The sequence below is a fragment of the Salvelinus namaycush genome, chromosome 20 (assembly GCF_016432855.1).
Source record: "Salvelinus namaycush isolate Seneca chromosome 20, SaNama_1.0, whole genome shotgun sequence".
NCBI classification, from domain to species: Eukaryota; Metazoa; Chordata; class Actinopteri; order Salmoniformes; family Salmonidae; genus Salvelinus; species Salvelinus namaycush.
In genome coordinates, this window is record NC_052326.1 from 22,093,134 (window position 1) to 22,107,226 (window position 14,093).

At 41.2% G+C, this 14,093-nt stretch overlaps 2 protein-coding genes across 2 annotated transcripts; both read left to right on the forward strand.

Annotated features, from left to right (window-relative positions):
• The first annotated feature begins 1,120 nt into the window (after positions 1-1,120).
• aadacl4 (arylacetamide deacetylase-like 4) lies at positions 1,121-8,587 on the forward strand. The gene is made up of 4 exons (XM_039015513.1): positions 1,121-1,297; positions 5,000-5,225; positions 7,610-7,673; positions 7,798-8,587. Exons 1-4 carry the CDS (start codon positions 1,121-1,123, stop codon positions 8,585-8,587), a joined length of 1,257 nt encoding a protein of 418 aa, XP_038871441.1.
• A 289-nt stretch (positions 8,588-8,876) lies between these two features.
• c20h1orf158 (chromosome 20 C1orf158 homolog) lies at positions 8,877-12,265 on the forward strand. Its single transcript, XM_039015321.1, is given in 6 exon segments — positions 8,877-8,882; positions 9,102-9,212; positions 11,297-11,354; positions 11,357-11,400; positions 11,611-11,799; positions 11,951-12,265. Coding segments are annotated over 6 exon segments (723 nt in total).
• Positions 12,266-14,093: the final 1,828 nt, after the last annotated feature.

Below are 14,093 nucleotides of genomic sequence, written 5' to 3' on the forward strand. Positions count from 1 at the left end.
TTACAGGTAAATACACAGGTTTTACTATGTGATCTAGCTGACATTAAAAAAGGGTGCTTTTGGCATATATAATGGTGGCATACATAATTACACACTACTTCATGTGATAAAAGTTCATTTCAATGCATGAGAAGATGGGGCGCTGTGAAGACTAGACATAAAGACCCCTGATCTAGTGATCTGTCACTTGAAACACATCTCTCTCTGTGACAATACAGAAATGGGTCAGTCCCAGAAACTTGGCAAGGTAAGAATTAGGGACCTGCATAAATACCTCCTAAACAAATCCAGTAAATTCATGGGCTGCAGACAAGATTCCAGTCTGTGATTTTTGGGCCAGGCCCTGTGATTTTTGCTGGGTATAGCTGATGAATGGAGGGCTTTTTCAGAAACTGGGATGGGTTTAAGAGAGCAGCTTGACAATGGCGGCTTTGTGCTGGGCTCAGCTTCTCAGAAAAAAGGCTGAGAGACTCTCTGGGACGGCTAAAAGGTTGACTAGCCCTAGAAAACAGCTCCAGTTGCTGTCATTTTCGTGCACATTTCACAGAGCTACAAATCATAATGCATTGAAATATGACACCAAAGTATTTTCAGAGATTTCATTCTGAATTATAATGAACATAAATTGTTTTGTGAACAACACCACATTATACGGTTTCAATTCGAAATACCATGCAATTTGTTTACAAATGTGTCTAGACTAGAGACCTTATCTGACGGAGAACATGGTCTGCTATCACTAGGCATCACTGCCATCTACAGATTAACATTAAAAGTTCAGATACCAGTGTCCTCTGCTTCACAATAAATGATATGAATGATTTAAAAGGACATTTAAAATGAATTATTACTATTGTATTTATGCAAATCTATATTCATAAAAATATCTAATTGTGAAATATGTGTTTAATGTGTAATTGCTTTAGTCCATAAAATACCTTGAATAAAATGATGAATGTTCCTTTGTCACTGGCACTCAAAGTCAACTAGATAGAACAAGGTCAGAGCAGGGTGTACACAAAGTTGTAGGAGGGGCAAGGAAACCCAAGCAGCTGGATAACATATTCACACTTAATGACTTACTTCTACTGTAGCCTACTTGGGATCGCACTACAGCACCATGGACATCAGCACTGCAATTTTAATAATTGGCTTTGCTGCAGTGATTGCAGCCTTCTTCCTTCTGGTAATTGGTCTAATGTACTCTGAGATGATGAATTCAGACATTCCTCAAGGGGTTGCAAATCGAGGGAAACTGCATGTAGTTCATGGCTTGTTTGTTGGCATATCAATTGTGGTGAGTATCTATGGAATTGTTATTGCTTATTATTTTATGTTTTATGCAAGTCAAATCATGTTCAAGTCTGTAGAAATAATTAATTATTCTTACTCTTTGGTGAAAAGAAAAACATGCTTGTACTTGAATACTAAAAGAGGACTCTGCTCTTTTAAAAGATGCTTGTCCTTTCTCTGTAATCTAAACACTGATAAAGCGTCAAGTGTGTAGATAAGAGAACAGGTCTGAATAAATGATGAAAAGCCAAAGTCATTCAGGCGTTCCATTGTTTGGGTAAGGACATACCAGCAGAGTTTCACAGTACTAGCTTGGAGTGGTGAGGAGGAGGAGTCTACCGTGTTCGGAAGCGACTTCACAATACATTTTTTGGGATTCAGGTTCACTCAAACATCGTTTTAACCCTTTCTAAACAGACTATTGTAATTGTTGATTAAATCTGACTTAATTTGTATTATTATTGTTATGTCATTTTCTAAGTGGGTAGATCAGCTTCAATATTGCAAATAGATTGTGGCTTGTATCAATGTAATTGTCTCCATCATTTCCAATCCCCCATATATTTTTGGGGTAAATATGTATATATACTGAACAAAAATATAAACGCAACATATAAAGTCTTTGTCCCATTTTTCATGAGCTGAAATATAAGATCGTAGAAATGTTCCATATTTATCTCAAATTGTGCAGAAATTTGTTTACATCCCTGTTAGTGAGCATTTCTCTTTTGCCAAGATAATCCATCCACCTGACAGGTGTGGCATATCAAGAAGCTGATTAAACAGCATGATCATTATACAGGTGCACCTTGTGCTGAGGACAGTAAGGCTACTCTAAAATGTGCAGTTTTGTCACACAACACAATGACAAAGATTTTTCAAGTTTTGAAGGAGCGTGCAATTGGCATGCTGACTGCAGGAATGTCCAACAGAGCTGTTTCCAGACAATTGAATAAGCCACCTCCAACGTCGGTTTAGAACATTTGGCAGTACATCCAACCAGCCTCATAACTGCAGACCACGAGTAACCATGCCAGCCCAAGACCTCCACGGCTTCTTCACCTGCGGGATCATATATCGGGGGGTGGGGGTGCTCAGGACTATTTATGTATGTAATAAAGCCCTTTTGTGGGGAATAACTCATTCTGATTGGCTGGGCCAGTCTCCCCAGTGGGTGGAACTGGCTCCCAAGTGGGTGGGCCTATGCCCTCCCAGGCCCACCCATGGCTGTGCCCCTGACCAGTCATGTGAAATCCATAAATTAGGGCTTAATTTATTTATTTAAATTGACTGATTTCCTTCTATGAACTGTAACTCAGTTATCTTCTTTGAAATTGCTGCATGTTGTGTTTATATTTTTGTTCAGTATATATATATATATTTCAAATATATTTTTGTTCTTTATTATTTTCCGCCAACCCTACAACCTCTACCCAAATTGGAGTAAACTAATGGACAACAATAATACAGACACAATATACATTAGTTATCTTTTGTTTGTTTTTAGTCCCATCCTTCAGCTACTCTCAACCCCTCCCATCTATCTCTAGCTGCCCTATATTTTTCCACTGTGCTGTGATGTTTCACAACAGTTCTCGACCTTCATATTCTCATAGCAACTCTACAGAGCGCCAATAGCTACAATGAATGGCTAAATTACTTCAGGACACAAATGGTCCACAGAGCTCCTCCTCCTCCTTGCCACTTTATTGGAGTCAATACAAAGTCCACCTACTGGTAAAACCTTAACTGTGTCATGGTGTCATTATGGCCCTATTCCCACTATGAGATATGAAGGCGAGTCTGAGGAGCGGAGTGGCGAAAGAGAATTCTACTTTTCAATTCACATTACATGCTTGCCTTACCTTTCATTGTGGCTGGCAACAGACATTCTTAGTCCTCAACTCAAATTGACCGCAAATATCACAGTAGCCACTAGCCAGTAAGCACAATTCAACATTGACAGAAACTTTTATTTTATAACATATTACACTATTGAATAATGCAACCAAACCATATTACACTCTTGAATAATGCAACAATTCACAAGCATGTATGTGCAGACAATTACAGGGTTTAATTTGTTGTCTGTAGGCTACACTTTAGCTTCAAGACAAAAGCACAGAACTGCTATAATGGATGTCTTCAGTACCGTTAACCTATGAAAAATAAACAATTAACCCTCATAAGAATGTAAAAGTACAGAAAACCTACCATACAACGTTACAACAAAATTACTAAAATGTAATCTAAACGTAAACCAGGCTTCATTTTTATCAACATCATGCAAATCCTTACGTGGTGAAATCCATTTGCAACAGAAAACGTGGGTATAAGTGAATTCACTGTGAAGAGCTGTTTTATATGGAAGCCATATAAATGTTGACATATCATGCCGCATGATTTGTCAACATGCACAATTAGTCTGTGCTTCAGTCTGATCAGAAATAGCCTACTGATAACAACCACAGCCGCAGGTAGCCTAGAGAAGCCTATGCGCTCTGATCCCATCTGGACCTGGCCAGGGGAAATGTAACGTCATGTTTTTATAGCCTAAACTATGTATTTATAGCCTAAAATAGGCCCATTTATTTGTGTTCTGAGAAAATGTAAATGTAATTTTGTTTATATTCACACTTCGGTTGGCTATGCTACCTAGGCCTTTTTAATACCAAAGTATTGACTGGAATTAATCAATCAACACAATAGTGATGATATGCTGTCTGACTATCTTTTTAGTTACAGATGCAAAGGCCTACACAATGCAACCTTGCATACAGCAAGCTCAGCCCTGTTAGTTTTTTTTCCAATCACATTTGTTGTCTCTGTGAAAAAGGTTTTCATGTTTTCATCCTCCCTAGAGCCAGGATTTTTTTTTTTACTGTATGACCTGATTAGAAAAATGATCTGGTCCCATCATAGCCCATATAAAACTTTAAAAAGTATAATTTTACAGCTCATTTATGACTATGTCATACTTTACAACTATGGTCCGGAGTTGGTTAAGTTAGCCTACTACCAGATCATAAAAAAATCTGTGACCCATTAAAACAATTCCCCCCACTACTCTGGGACCTGTGGTACCACCTCTGAAATCACCACACAATGTTACAAATGAAAAAACATATCCTATTTGTATGATCCAACACAGTTATATATATATTGGGGACGGGCTTCCATAGTTTTACGTGGCTCAGTGCAGCCGGCAGCTACTGTCACTATTTCAGAAAGTAACAGGCTGTTACTGCAATTTCAGGTAAAAACTCAAAATAAGTCTCAAATATTAGGAAAAAGTACTGTGTATACAGTAGGAGTGTTGTCTCATCGAGACAATTCTGTATACACTGCACTACATCAAGGTGGGCAACTGTCGGATGAGTGTTGTGCACAACCTCTGGGGGTAGTGGTCGAGACTTAGCAAGTATCCAAGTTTACATTTGAGTCGCAGACCGTATTTCTACAACGTTTAGTAAGTGTGAAGAGGCTCCTTAAAATTAACTGAGCTGTTGTATTCATTGTAGCATAATGTGCAAGCAACAAGAAAAGCTATATTGTTGAAATTGAAAAATATTCCAGCTCACAATGGTTCGTGTTGACCTTATTTCTAAGATAGGCTATAGGCTAAGCCACCTGAATAAAGCTGCATACAATGTGTTAGTCCTTTAATAAGATATGCCCCCCCCCCCCCCCTTCTCTGTCTTTTCAGGGCCGTATCCTGGACCGTCTGGGTCTGTGTCATCAGGTCAGGTTCACCAGGTGGTTCAGAAGACGGTTCCTGGTCCATATAAGACCAGTTCCCCCAGGCCTACGTGTGAAAGACCTGACCTTCTCTGAGGTGCCAGTCAGAGTGTATGAGCCCACGACTGGCTCACTGGGCCTGAGGAGGGGCCTGGTGTATTTCCATGGAGGAGGATGGGTGTTGGGCTGTTTGGGTAATATGATAAGACAAAAATAATGTCTAGATGACATACTCCGAGTCGATATTCACGTAATAATAAGGAATTCCCCTCGACCACGCCCACACATTATTTCCCATTGACCCCAGTGTAAAAGAGCCAACTTCATTGTTGATTTTTTGTTATAAAGAAATACTGTAACAAAAGATGACGAAAAGCTGCGGTGTTATGCAATTTACATGTAATTGGGTCAAAAATCCCAACATACGGTTCTCTTCTCCCACATACGGAGGTAAAGCCTGTGAGAAGAGCCCTGTGTTGTGGGAAATTGTGGGGAGCCGGTGTCCAAGTAGGCTATATGTACAATGCATTTGGAAATTATTCAGACCCCACTTTTTTCCACATTTTGTTACGTCACAGCCTTATTCTAAAATTGATTAAAAAAAATCCTCATCAATCTACACACAATACTCCATAATGATGAAGCGAAAACAAGTTTTTAGGAATATTTGCAAATGTATTAAAATAAAAAACAGAAATAACTTATTTACATAAGTATTCAGATGCTTTGCTATGAGACTCAAAATTGAACTCAGGTGCATTCTGTTTCCATTGGTCATCCTTGAGATGTTTCTTCAACTTAATTGGAGTCCACCTGTGGTAAATTCAATTGATTGGACATGATTTGGAAAGGCACACACCTGTCTATATAAAGGTCCCACAGTTGACAGTGCATGTCAGAGCAAAAACCAAGCCATGAGGTCGAAGGAATTGTCCGTAGAGCTCCGAGACAGGATTGTGTTGAGGCACAGATCTGGGGAAGGGTACTGCAAAATGTCTACAGCATTGAAGGTCCCCAAGAACACAGTGGACTCCATCATTCTTAAATGGAAGAAGTTTGGAACCATTTAGACTCTTCCTAGAGCTGGTCGCTCGGCCAAACTAAGCAATCTGGGGAGAAGAGCTTTGGTCAAGAAGGTGACAAAGAACCCAATGGTCACTCTGACAGTGTTCTAGAGTTCCTCTGTGGAGATGGGAGAACCATCCAGAAGGACAACCATCTCTGCAGCGCTCCACCAATCAGGTCTTTATGGCGGAGTGGCCAGACGGAAGCCACTCCTCCATAAAAGGCACATGACAGCCCGCTTGGAGTTTGCCAAAAGGCACCCAAAGGACTCAGACCATGAAACAAGATTCTCTTGTCTGATGAAACCAAGATTGAACTCTTTGGCCTGGATGCCAAGTGTCATGCCCGGAGGAAACCTGGCACCATCCCTACGGTGAAGCATGGTGGTGGAAGCATCATGCTGTGGGGATGTTTTTCAGAGGCAGGGACTGGGAGACAAGTCAGGATCGAGGGAAAGATGAACGGAGCAAAGTACAGAGAGAGACTTGATGAAAACCTGCTCTAGAGCGCTCAGGATCTCAGACTGGGGTGAAAGTTCACCTTCCAACAGGACAACGACCCTAAGCACACAGCCAAGACAACACAGGGGTGGCTTCGTGACAAGTCTGAATGTCCTTGAGTGGCCCAACCAGTGCCCAGACTTGAACCCAATCGAACATCTTTGGAGAAACCTGAAAATAGCTGTGCAGCGACGCTCCCCATCCAACCTGACAGAGCTTGAGAGGATCTGCAGAGAAGAATAGGAGAAACTCCCCATATACAGGTGTGCCAAGCTTGTAGCGTCATAACCGAGAAGACTCTTGGCTGTAATCACTACCAAAGGTGCTTCAACAAAGTATTTAGTAAAGGGTCTGAATACTTATATAAATGTAATATAATCTTTTTTTATTTTTATACATTTGCTAAAATAAAACGTTTTTGCTTTGTTGTTCTGGTGTATTGTGTGTAGATTGATGCGGGGGGGAAAACGATTTAGGCTGTAACATAACAAAATGTGGAACAAGTCAAAGGGTCTGAATACTTTCCTAATGCACTGTAGCTAAGTAGGTGTCAAATATTTAATCACATGTAAGACATTTAACTTGTTTGGTCTAGTCTGTTTGTAACTCTATTCACTACTTGTAGCTGTATAGTCCGTTTATTTGTGTTGGTCTTGGCTAGCTTAATTTTCTGGTTGGTAGCTAGCACTCACTCACGTGGCTGCTAGCACCATCATGAAAAGTTTTTTTTTCTTTCTGCGATGTAGTGAGAGCTTGGGAGCAGGCAATATTGAAAAGTAATCTTTAGACATGTACTTTTCTTAACTGTAGTTTTGCAATTGACTAAAACAAGCAGACAACAAGAAAATTGTTTGATTTTTTTTTGCTGTGAGCAAATGGGGTAACCTAGGTAACCACAGGTTGTTTTCCCGACAGGTGGGCGTGGCTTACCGATTGGGAGTATTGCTTCTCTTGCAAAATGTTCATCCTCTGTTTACTAAGTCTAAAACTAATTTTCTGTTTCTCGTGATTAGATACTGCAGATGACATCTGCAGGCATATTGCCAAGGAGGCTGAAACCACTGTGATTTCTGTTGGGTAACTTTTACTTTCTGACTCACTGCCTCAAAATGTGATTCCAAAGCAGATTAATGCAGTGAAAGGGGCTGTGAAGCTGTCAGACTTGACATGTTGTTCCTTTCTCTACCCTCATGCCTTTTAGATATCGGCTTGCCCCTGAACATCGGTACCCCACTCAGCTGGATGACTGTGATGCTGCAACGTGCCACTTCCTGTCTGTGGCAGAGGCAGAGTTCGGGGTGGACCCAGGCAGAGTGGCAGTCGGGGGTGATAGTGCTGGGGGAAACCTGGCAGCTGCACTATGCCAACGTCTGGCCAAGAGAAAAGATGGACATCTGCTGTCTCCCTGTGCCCAGGTCCTCATTTACCCAGCTCTGCAGATGGCAGATTTCAACCTGCCCTCGTACCAGCAGAATCATGCTGTGCCCATATTGTTCCGTGGCCGGGTGGCATTCTACTTCCTGCAGTATCTCAACGGGGACACGTCAGTGTGCCAGGACCTGCTGGAGGGGAACCACATCCCTGCTGAGATGAGGCTAGCCTTCAAGGAGTGGCTCTCCCCAGAACACCTCCCTCCTGAGTGCAAGGTGCGGGGCGAACTCCAGCAGGTACACTCAGCCTTAGACTACAACGGAGAGGTGTACCACAAAATCAAAGCCGGTTTGGATCCGGAGGTCTCGCCGCTCCTAGCGGAGGATGCTGTTATCCGTCTGACCCCACCGGCCTTTATCCTGACCTGTGAGTACGACGTGCTGAGGGATGATGGGATCCTGTACAGGAAGAGGCTGTTGGACCTGGGACTGGACGTCACATGGTATCATGTTCCAGACGGCTTCCATGGACTTGTGGATTTTTTCAAAAAGGGCTGGCTAACCTTCCCGTCTGCAACACAAGCTATAAATAGTATTGTAAGCTATGTAAAAACACTTTGAGAAATGGATGTTGAAGTTTGATCTCTCTTTCATGTTCCTAGCAAGTGACTTTGTTCTGTTTACAGTAAGGGAAAGCAAATAAACACCTACACAGCTTACGACGTGTTTTACTCTTATTTTAATCAATTAAGGCATTCGTTTTCATTTCTACAGAAAATATAATAATATAAAAAAATATTTAAATTAAGACATATATAGCATGTATGAGCTATAGACTAACTGCTGCATAATTCTCTGACATTTTATAATACAGAACCATTCTAAAGTCTTGCGTGCAAGTCTTATTATAATGCAGGTCCTGTGCCTCCTATTTGCCTCCGCTACTGCTCCAGTATTCTGTCAGTCACAGAATGTTTGCTGTATCCATAGCAACAGAGCTTCCTCTTCCTGTCTGGTGCCTATGTCACAATAAGATCTGGAGGAATGCACCATCATTCGTTCTGTTTGATTTAACTATGCTCTGATATTAGGACCAAACCAACTCATGATCAGCTGTATGTGACACCATGTTCAGTACCATGTACAGTATGGGCAGACAGAAAAATGGACCCAACCTGGCTGGAGAATAGAGCAGAGGTATGCAAACAAAGTTCTAATTGGAAACTGGGTGGAAGAGAAGCTGCAGGTAGGGTTTATAATCTATTATATTTTCAGAGGAGACTGTCATGCCTCAAAGAAGACAAAACACTTTGGGGAGTCAGCATTCTCCACCCTAGGCATTAGGAAATGGAATTCCCTCCCCACTACCTTAAGCACTAGTGACTTAGATCCTCCTCCATAGAGGTCAAAGTGTGGATCAATCCAGCACACAATGACAAATTCTTATTGCACTCAAGTTTCAAGTGTCCTGTATATATGGTATTATTTGTTCTATTTGATGTTTTATGTTTCCTGTATTTGTTTTAATCTGTTTTATGCAGGTGGGTCTAATCCTGAATGCTGATTGGTTAAAACCGCATTCCAGACGGTTGCTATTCCACAAATTACCACAGGCTAAATCTATGACGTGCACAATCCACTGTCTCATCAGTTTAGCCAAGCAATTTATAAACTTGATATCCACTATAAAAAACATCTAGATATTATCTCACATTTCTTTTAGACTAACATTTAGTTTTCAACAGCAGAGATTTGAATAAACCAGGCAGTGTTTCTCAAGCACTTGAAATCATGAATTGAAAAAAGGTCAAGCAATACGAAGTGCAGCCAGTTTGCAGTCTTTCCAGCTTCAGTTTGAAGTGATTGTGTTAGCTGTGTTTTTGTCTATCTCTGAACAACAGTGTCCTGACGAGTCAGCATATTTTCTATGCCAGGCGAAATCGCACCTCGTTAGCTCATTGTTATGGATCTATCCAAATAAATGTTACTAGAAAACATCTTAAACATTTGCAAATGCAGCTACTTTGCTGTTATTCTGGCTGCACTTTTTGACGTGACTGTAAATTAGCCGTAGTTGGCTAGCTAGCAAGCAAGGGATAAGAACAGCCAGTATAGCCATGTATGGCAATGGAACATTAACAACGAACAACTGGGTCGTGTCCATAGATATAGAACAAAAAGACTGAACGACTGGGTCGCGTCCATAGATATAGAACAAAAAGACTGAACGACTGGGTCGCGTCTCTAGCAACAGAACCGATAGAACGAACGACGAGCCGGCTTGGGTAGCAACCCTAGATTTGTGTCGGGACTAAATCTTGTGTAATAAAAATAAATTAATCAGAATAACGTTTTTAATGAAAATATGTCAATCATTATTTGAATATGTTGGTTGGTAACCCGTTGTATAAAAGTGATAATGCCCTTGAAGCCGGTGTTTGGAGGATATATCGGCACTTCGTCTAGGGCTTAACAACACCCATGCCAATTATCCTCCAAACCCCAGCTTCTTGGGTATTTATCACTTAAATAACCCACTATACTACTGTGTGAGTGATGTGTTTATGTATTTAGTTAACTTAATTTAGGACTCCCGATTAAAATTAGTTATGCTTAGATAACTCTGTTGCATACATTCGCCGTTTGAAATTTGTTTAAAAATTGCAAATGGTCCCTTTTAAAATAAACTACTACTATAGTCAAAGTTTATTTGGGGATTTTCAGCTAATTTCAATGAACTGCTGTTGGTATTATGCATTGCCTGTGATGAATGTTGATAATTCATCAAATAATGCAACATTTGGCAAGAGTCATCAACAGTCATTATCAAGAGTTTTAATTACAGCAAAGTGTGGGCACAGCAGCCTTTCCTTTTTATCCAAATGAGATTCTCCCAAGAAAAACCTGCACTGAATGTGAGAATGTGCTGTATCTCCTGCTTTCGGTAGCCAAAGATCTTCAACAAACTAGTTCAATGGCTGGTTTCCAAGGGTTCTGCTGCTTCTCAGTTGGTTTGCAAATCTATACAAAAATGATTAGAGGGCTTCATTTAAGTTATCTACATCAGCACAGACTCCCAGTGTGAGAGACGTGAGAGTCAATCTAATTGCATTGACGCCAAGCAGGGCCATGGGCTGCTGCTTCAGGATCTGACTAGAGGGATAACTTTAGAAATACTGTACAACAGCATGGATCGATGGTGAAGTGTGAGTTTTGCTGAGCTCATGCTGGGCTCAAGCTTAAGTGGCTGAGCATTCCCTCTTCTTCTCATCCTCCTCTCTCCCTCTCCTCCTCATCTTCCTGTCTATTTACCTTGTCTGTCCAAGACAGTTCACTCGAGAGTGTAAGACAGCCAACAGCACCAACTGTGCAGACTACCAGCCACAGAGGGGCCAGACGTCATCGTGAGACGAATGGTGCTGTGGAAAGCTGAGGTCAGACTTACACAGCAGGATCATGATGTTATTAGCATTAGCAAAAAGCTAGTGAAGTTGGGTCTAAAAGTCTGTTAGAACAAAATCCAAATCTAGACCATTCGCATCCCCCGAGATAATGAGCTAATCAATCAAAGAAACAGTGTGCCCTCTTGTCATTGTTTTAAAGCCATGATGACCAGCATAATAGTGTGTTGTGGTGTGTTCCAGGGCCTTGCTGCCAAGCTGCTTCTCTCCCACCACGGCACGCTGCCCTCCCATTACCTGGTCACCCTCTATGATGAGATGTACAGGCGCCAGGGCTCCTCCACCCTGCCCACATTGTGCTCCTGGCATCCAGACAGGCTGGAGAGGATGTCAGAGAAGTCTGACCACGACCGTTATCCAATCTTGTCAGCTGTAATTACAAACTGTTGTCAAGTAAATAAAATAAGTCAAGAAAAAAAAGAAGCAGTGTTCCACAGTTAAAGTTTAGGCAGAATAAATGTCCTTTGATTATTCCAAATATGTCACAGATATACTGTAACTAATGACTGCATCACTGTAACAGCTGAGCTCTCTCTCCTTCCCTTCCTTCTCCCACCCACCTCCAACTAACTTTGGCCTGGTGGAGTCTAGACAGGCCTGCCTGGACCAGCAGCAGCCCCCCTTCTCAACGCTAAGTCTGTACAGGACAGCGTACCAGAGGCACCCACTAAGTGCATTCTGCCAGCCCCGCTTAGCCAGTGTGCCACGTGACCTTTCCAGCAAGCTCCATCCTGCCAATCTGAACAACAAGGACCTGGAAATGAAACAACAGTCCTGTAGACAGGTCCAAGACAACTCAGTCTCCGCCAGCCTCTTCCCTCCCCTCTCTTGGGTGTAGACACAGAGCTCAGGCTCACAAGCTGTTTAGATACTCAGGGGCCGTACTCAATGTGGTGCTGTTTGAGGATTACATTTTTTATTAGTCTGAGACATTAAAAAGTTAATGGAGCAGAACATTTGGGAAATTAAAAGACGTAAAAATTAAACAGGAGTCTCATTATAATCTCTTAAAGTCTAGGCTCTCTCTTCCTCTGTGTGTGTGTGTGTGTGTGTGTGGGTGCGTGCGTGCGTGCGTGCGTGCGTGCGTGCGTGCGTGCGTGCGTGCGTGCGTGCGTGCGTGCGTGCGTGCGTGCGTGCGTGCGTGCGTGCGTGCAGGAGAGGGAGGGATGGAGAGTCCGCAAATCATCTGATAATTTAGGATAATCACATGTAAATTATTTGTCTTCACACCTATCTAATATTTGCTACTCAAAGGGCTGTTAGTAGTGCCCTACCCTAGGTACTTTGAAATCAAAGAAAGTGTTGATGTCAGAGCTGACCTGGGTATTCATTCAAATCAGGAGCCATGAGTCATGTAAGGGGAACTCTGAGGGGACCATTCCATTAGGTGTTTAATTACAGGGAATCAAAGTGTTTAATTAGGAGGAATCAAAGATGCTTATGTTTGATGGTCAACCATCTGCGTCTCTCTTCTGCTGCTGCCTCAGCCAGTGCAGCTGAAGCCCCTTGCCTGCCTCTCTGTTACTCATCTTAATACTTAAGTGCACTGCTGATTTTGTGTGAGTCAGAAGACGGGTAGGTTATGTGTTATTGGTTATGCTACACACAGTGCAAATTACTCCATTGCACTTTCATGTTTAGTTATTCAGACACAGAGTCTATATTTACAGTCTATATATACAGTGTACACATATATATATATATATAGACCAAACCACATGATGGCGCTATAGCGGCATGTCACAAACTGAAATCCCAGACGAGGGTGCTGTATCACATACTGTTGTTCTCAGTCTATGATTGCTCTTTGTAAGAACAAACAGCTTGATTTAAATGAACAAAGAATTATACTTTTAATTCAAATATGTATATTGTCTATGTAATTACGCAACACATCCATTAACAGTCACATCTATCCTCCTACAAATGCATTGATGAAGTCTGCTGTCAGAAACGACACATCACACAGCAGAGCTCTGTTTGTTAGATTGTTGATGACTTATCATTGGAAATCTGTCACTGTTTGGAAGGAAAATCAATGTAATTTTAATAATGTTTAACCACATTACATAATAGCTAGCACATTGTTGCACAAAATGCTTTCAGTTTTTTTTTTTCAACAGAGTTGTATGACTGCTTAGATAAGTAACCTTCAATGAAATCTGCATATTTCTTTCTTCTGTTGATTAATACTGTACAAATGTAAGGATACATATTTGTACTTTCATTACAGCCATTCGTTATTTTGGTACATGAATTACTCAACATGGTTCAGTGCTATCCTTATATCAACAATGTTGAAAACAACAGCAGAAATCAGGCGTATACTATGCTCCAATCTTGGAAGAGATTCAAAATTAGCAATTACTTTTGTTTATTGAAGCTCACATACATTATGCTGTAAGTCACAATCTTTTACATCATGTCATATTTATAGATCACATGTGGATAATTGTATTGAGTCCAGTCCTCTGTGTGAGTAATATTTGTTCCCTATATAGTAACCAACTGTGATGGATTATTACTATATTACCCCACTGCTCCAAAGCATTATGGCTAGAGTGAATTAACTTAAGATTTTTTTATGAATTATTACAGGGGAGAAAGTGCACATCTTGCATGATTTAGGAGTAATGTAGTGCAAGGCAGGAGGAAAATGAAAAGAA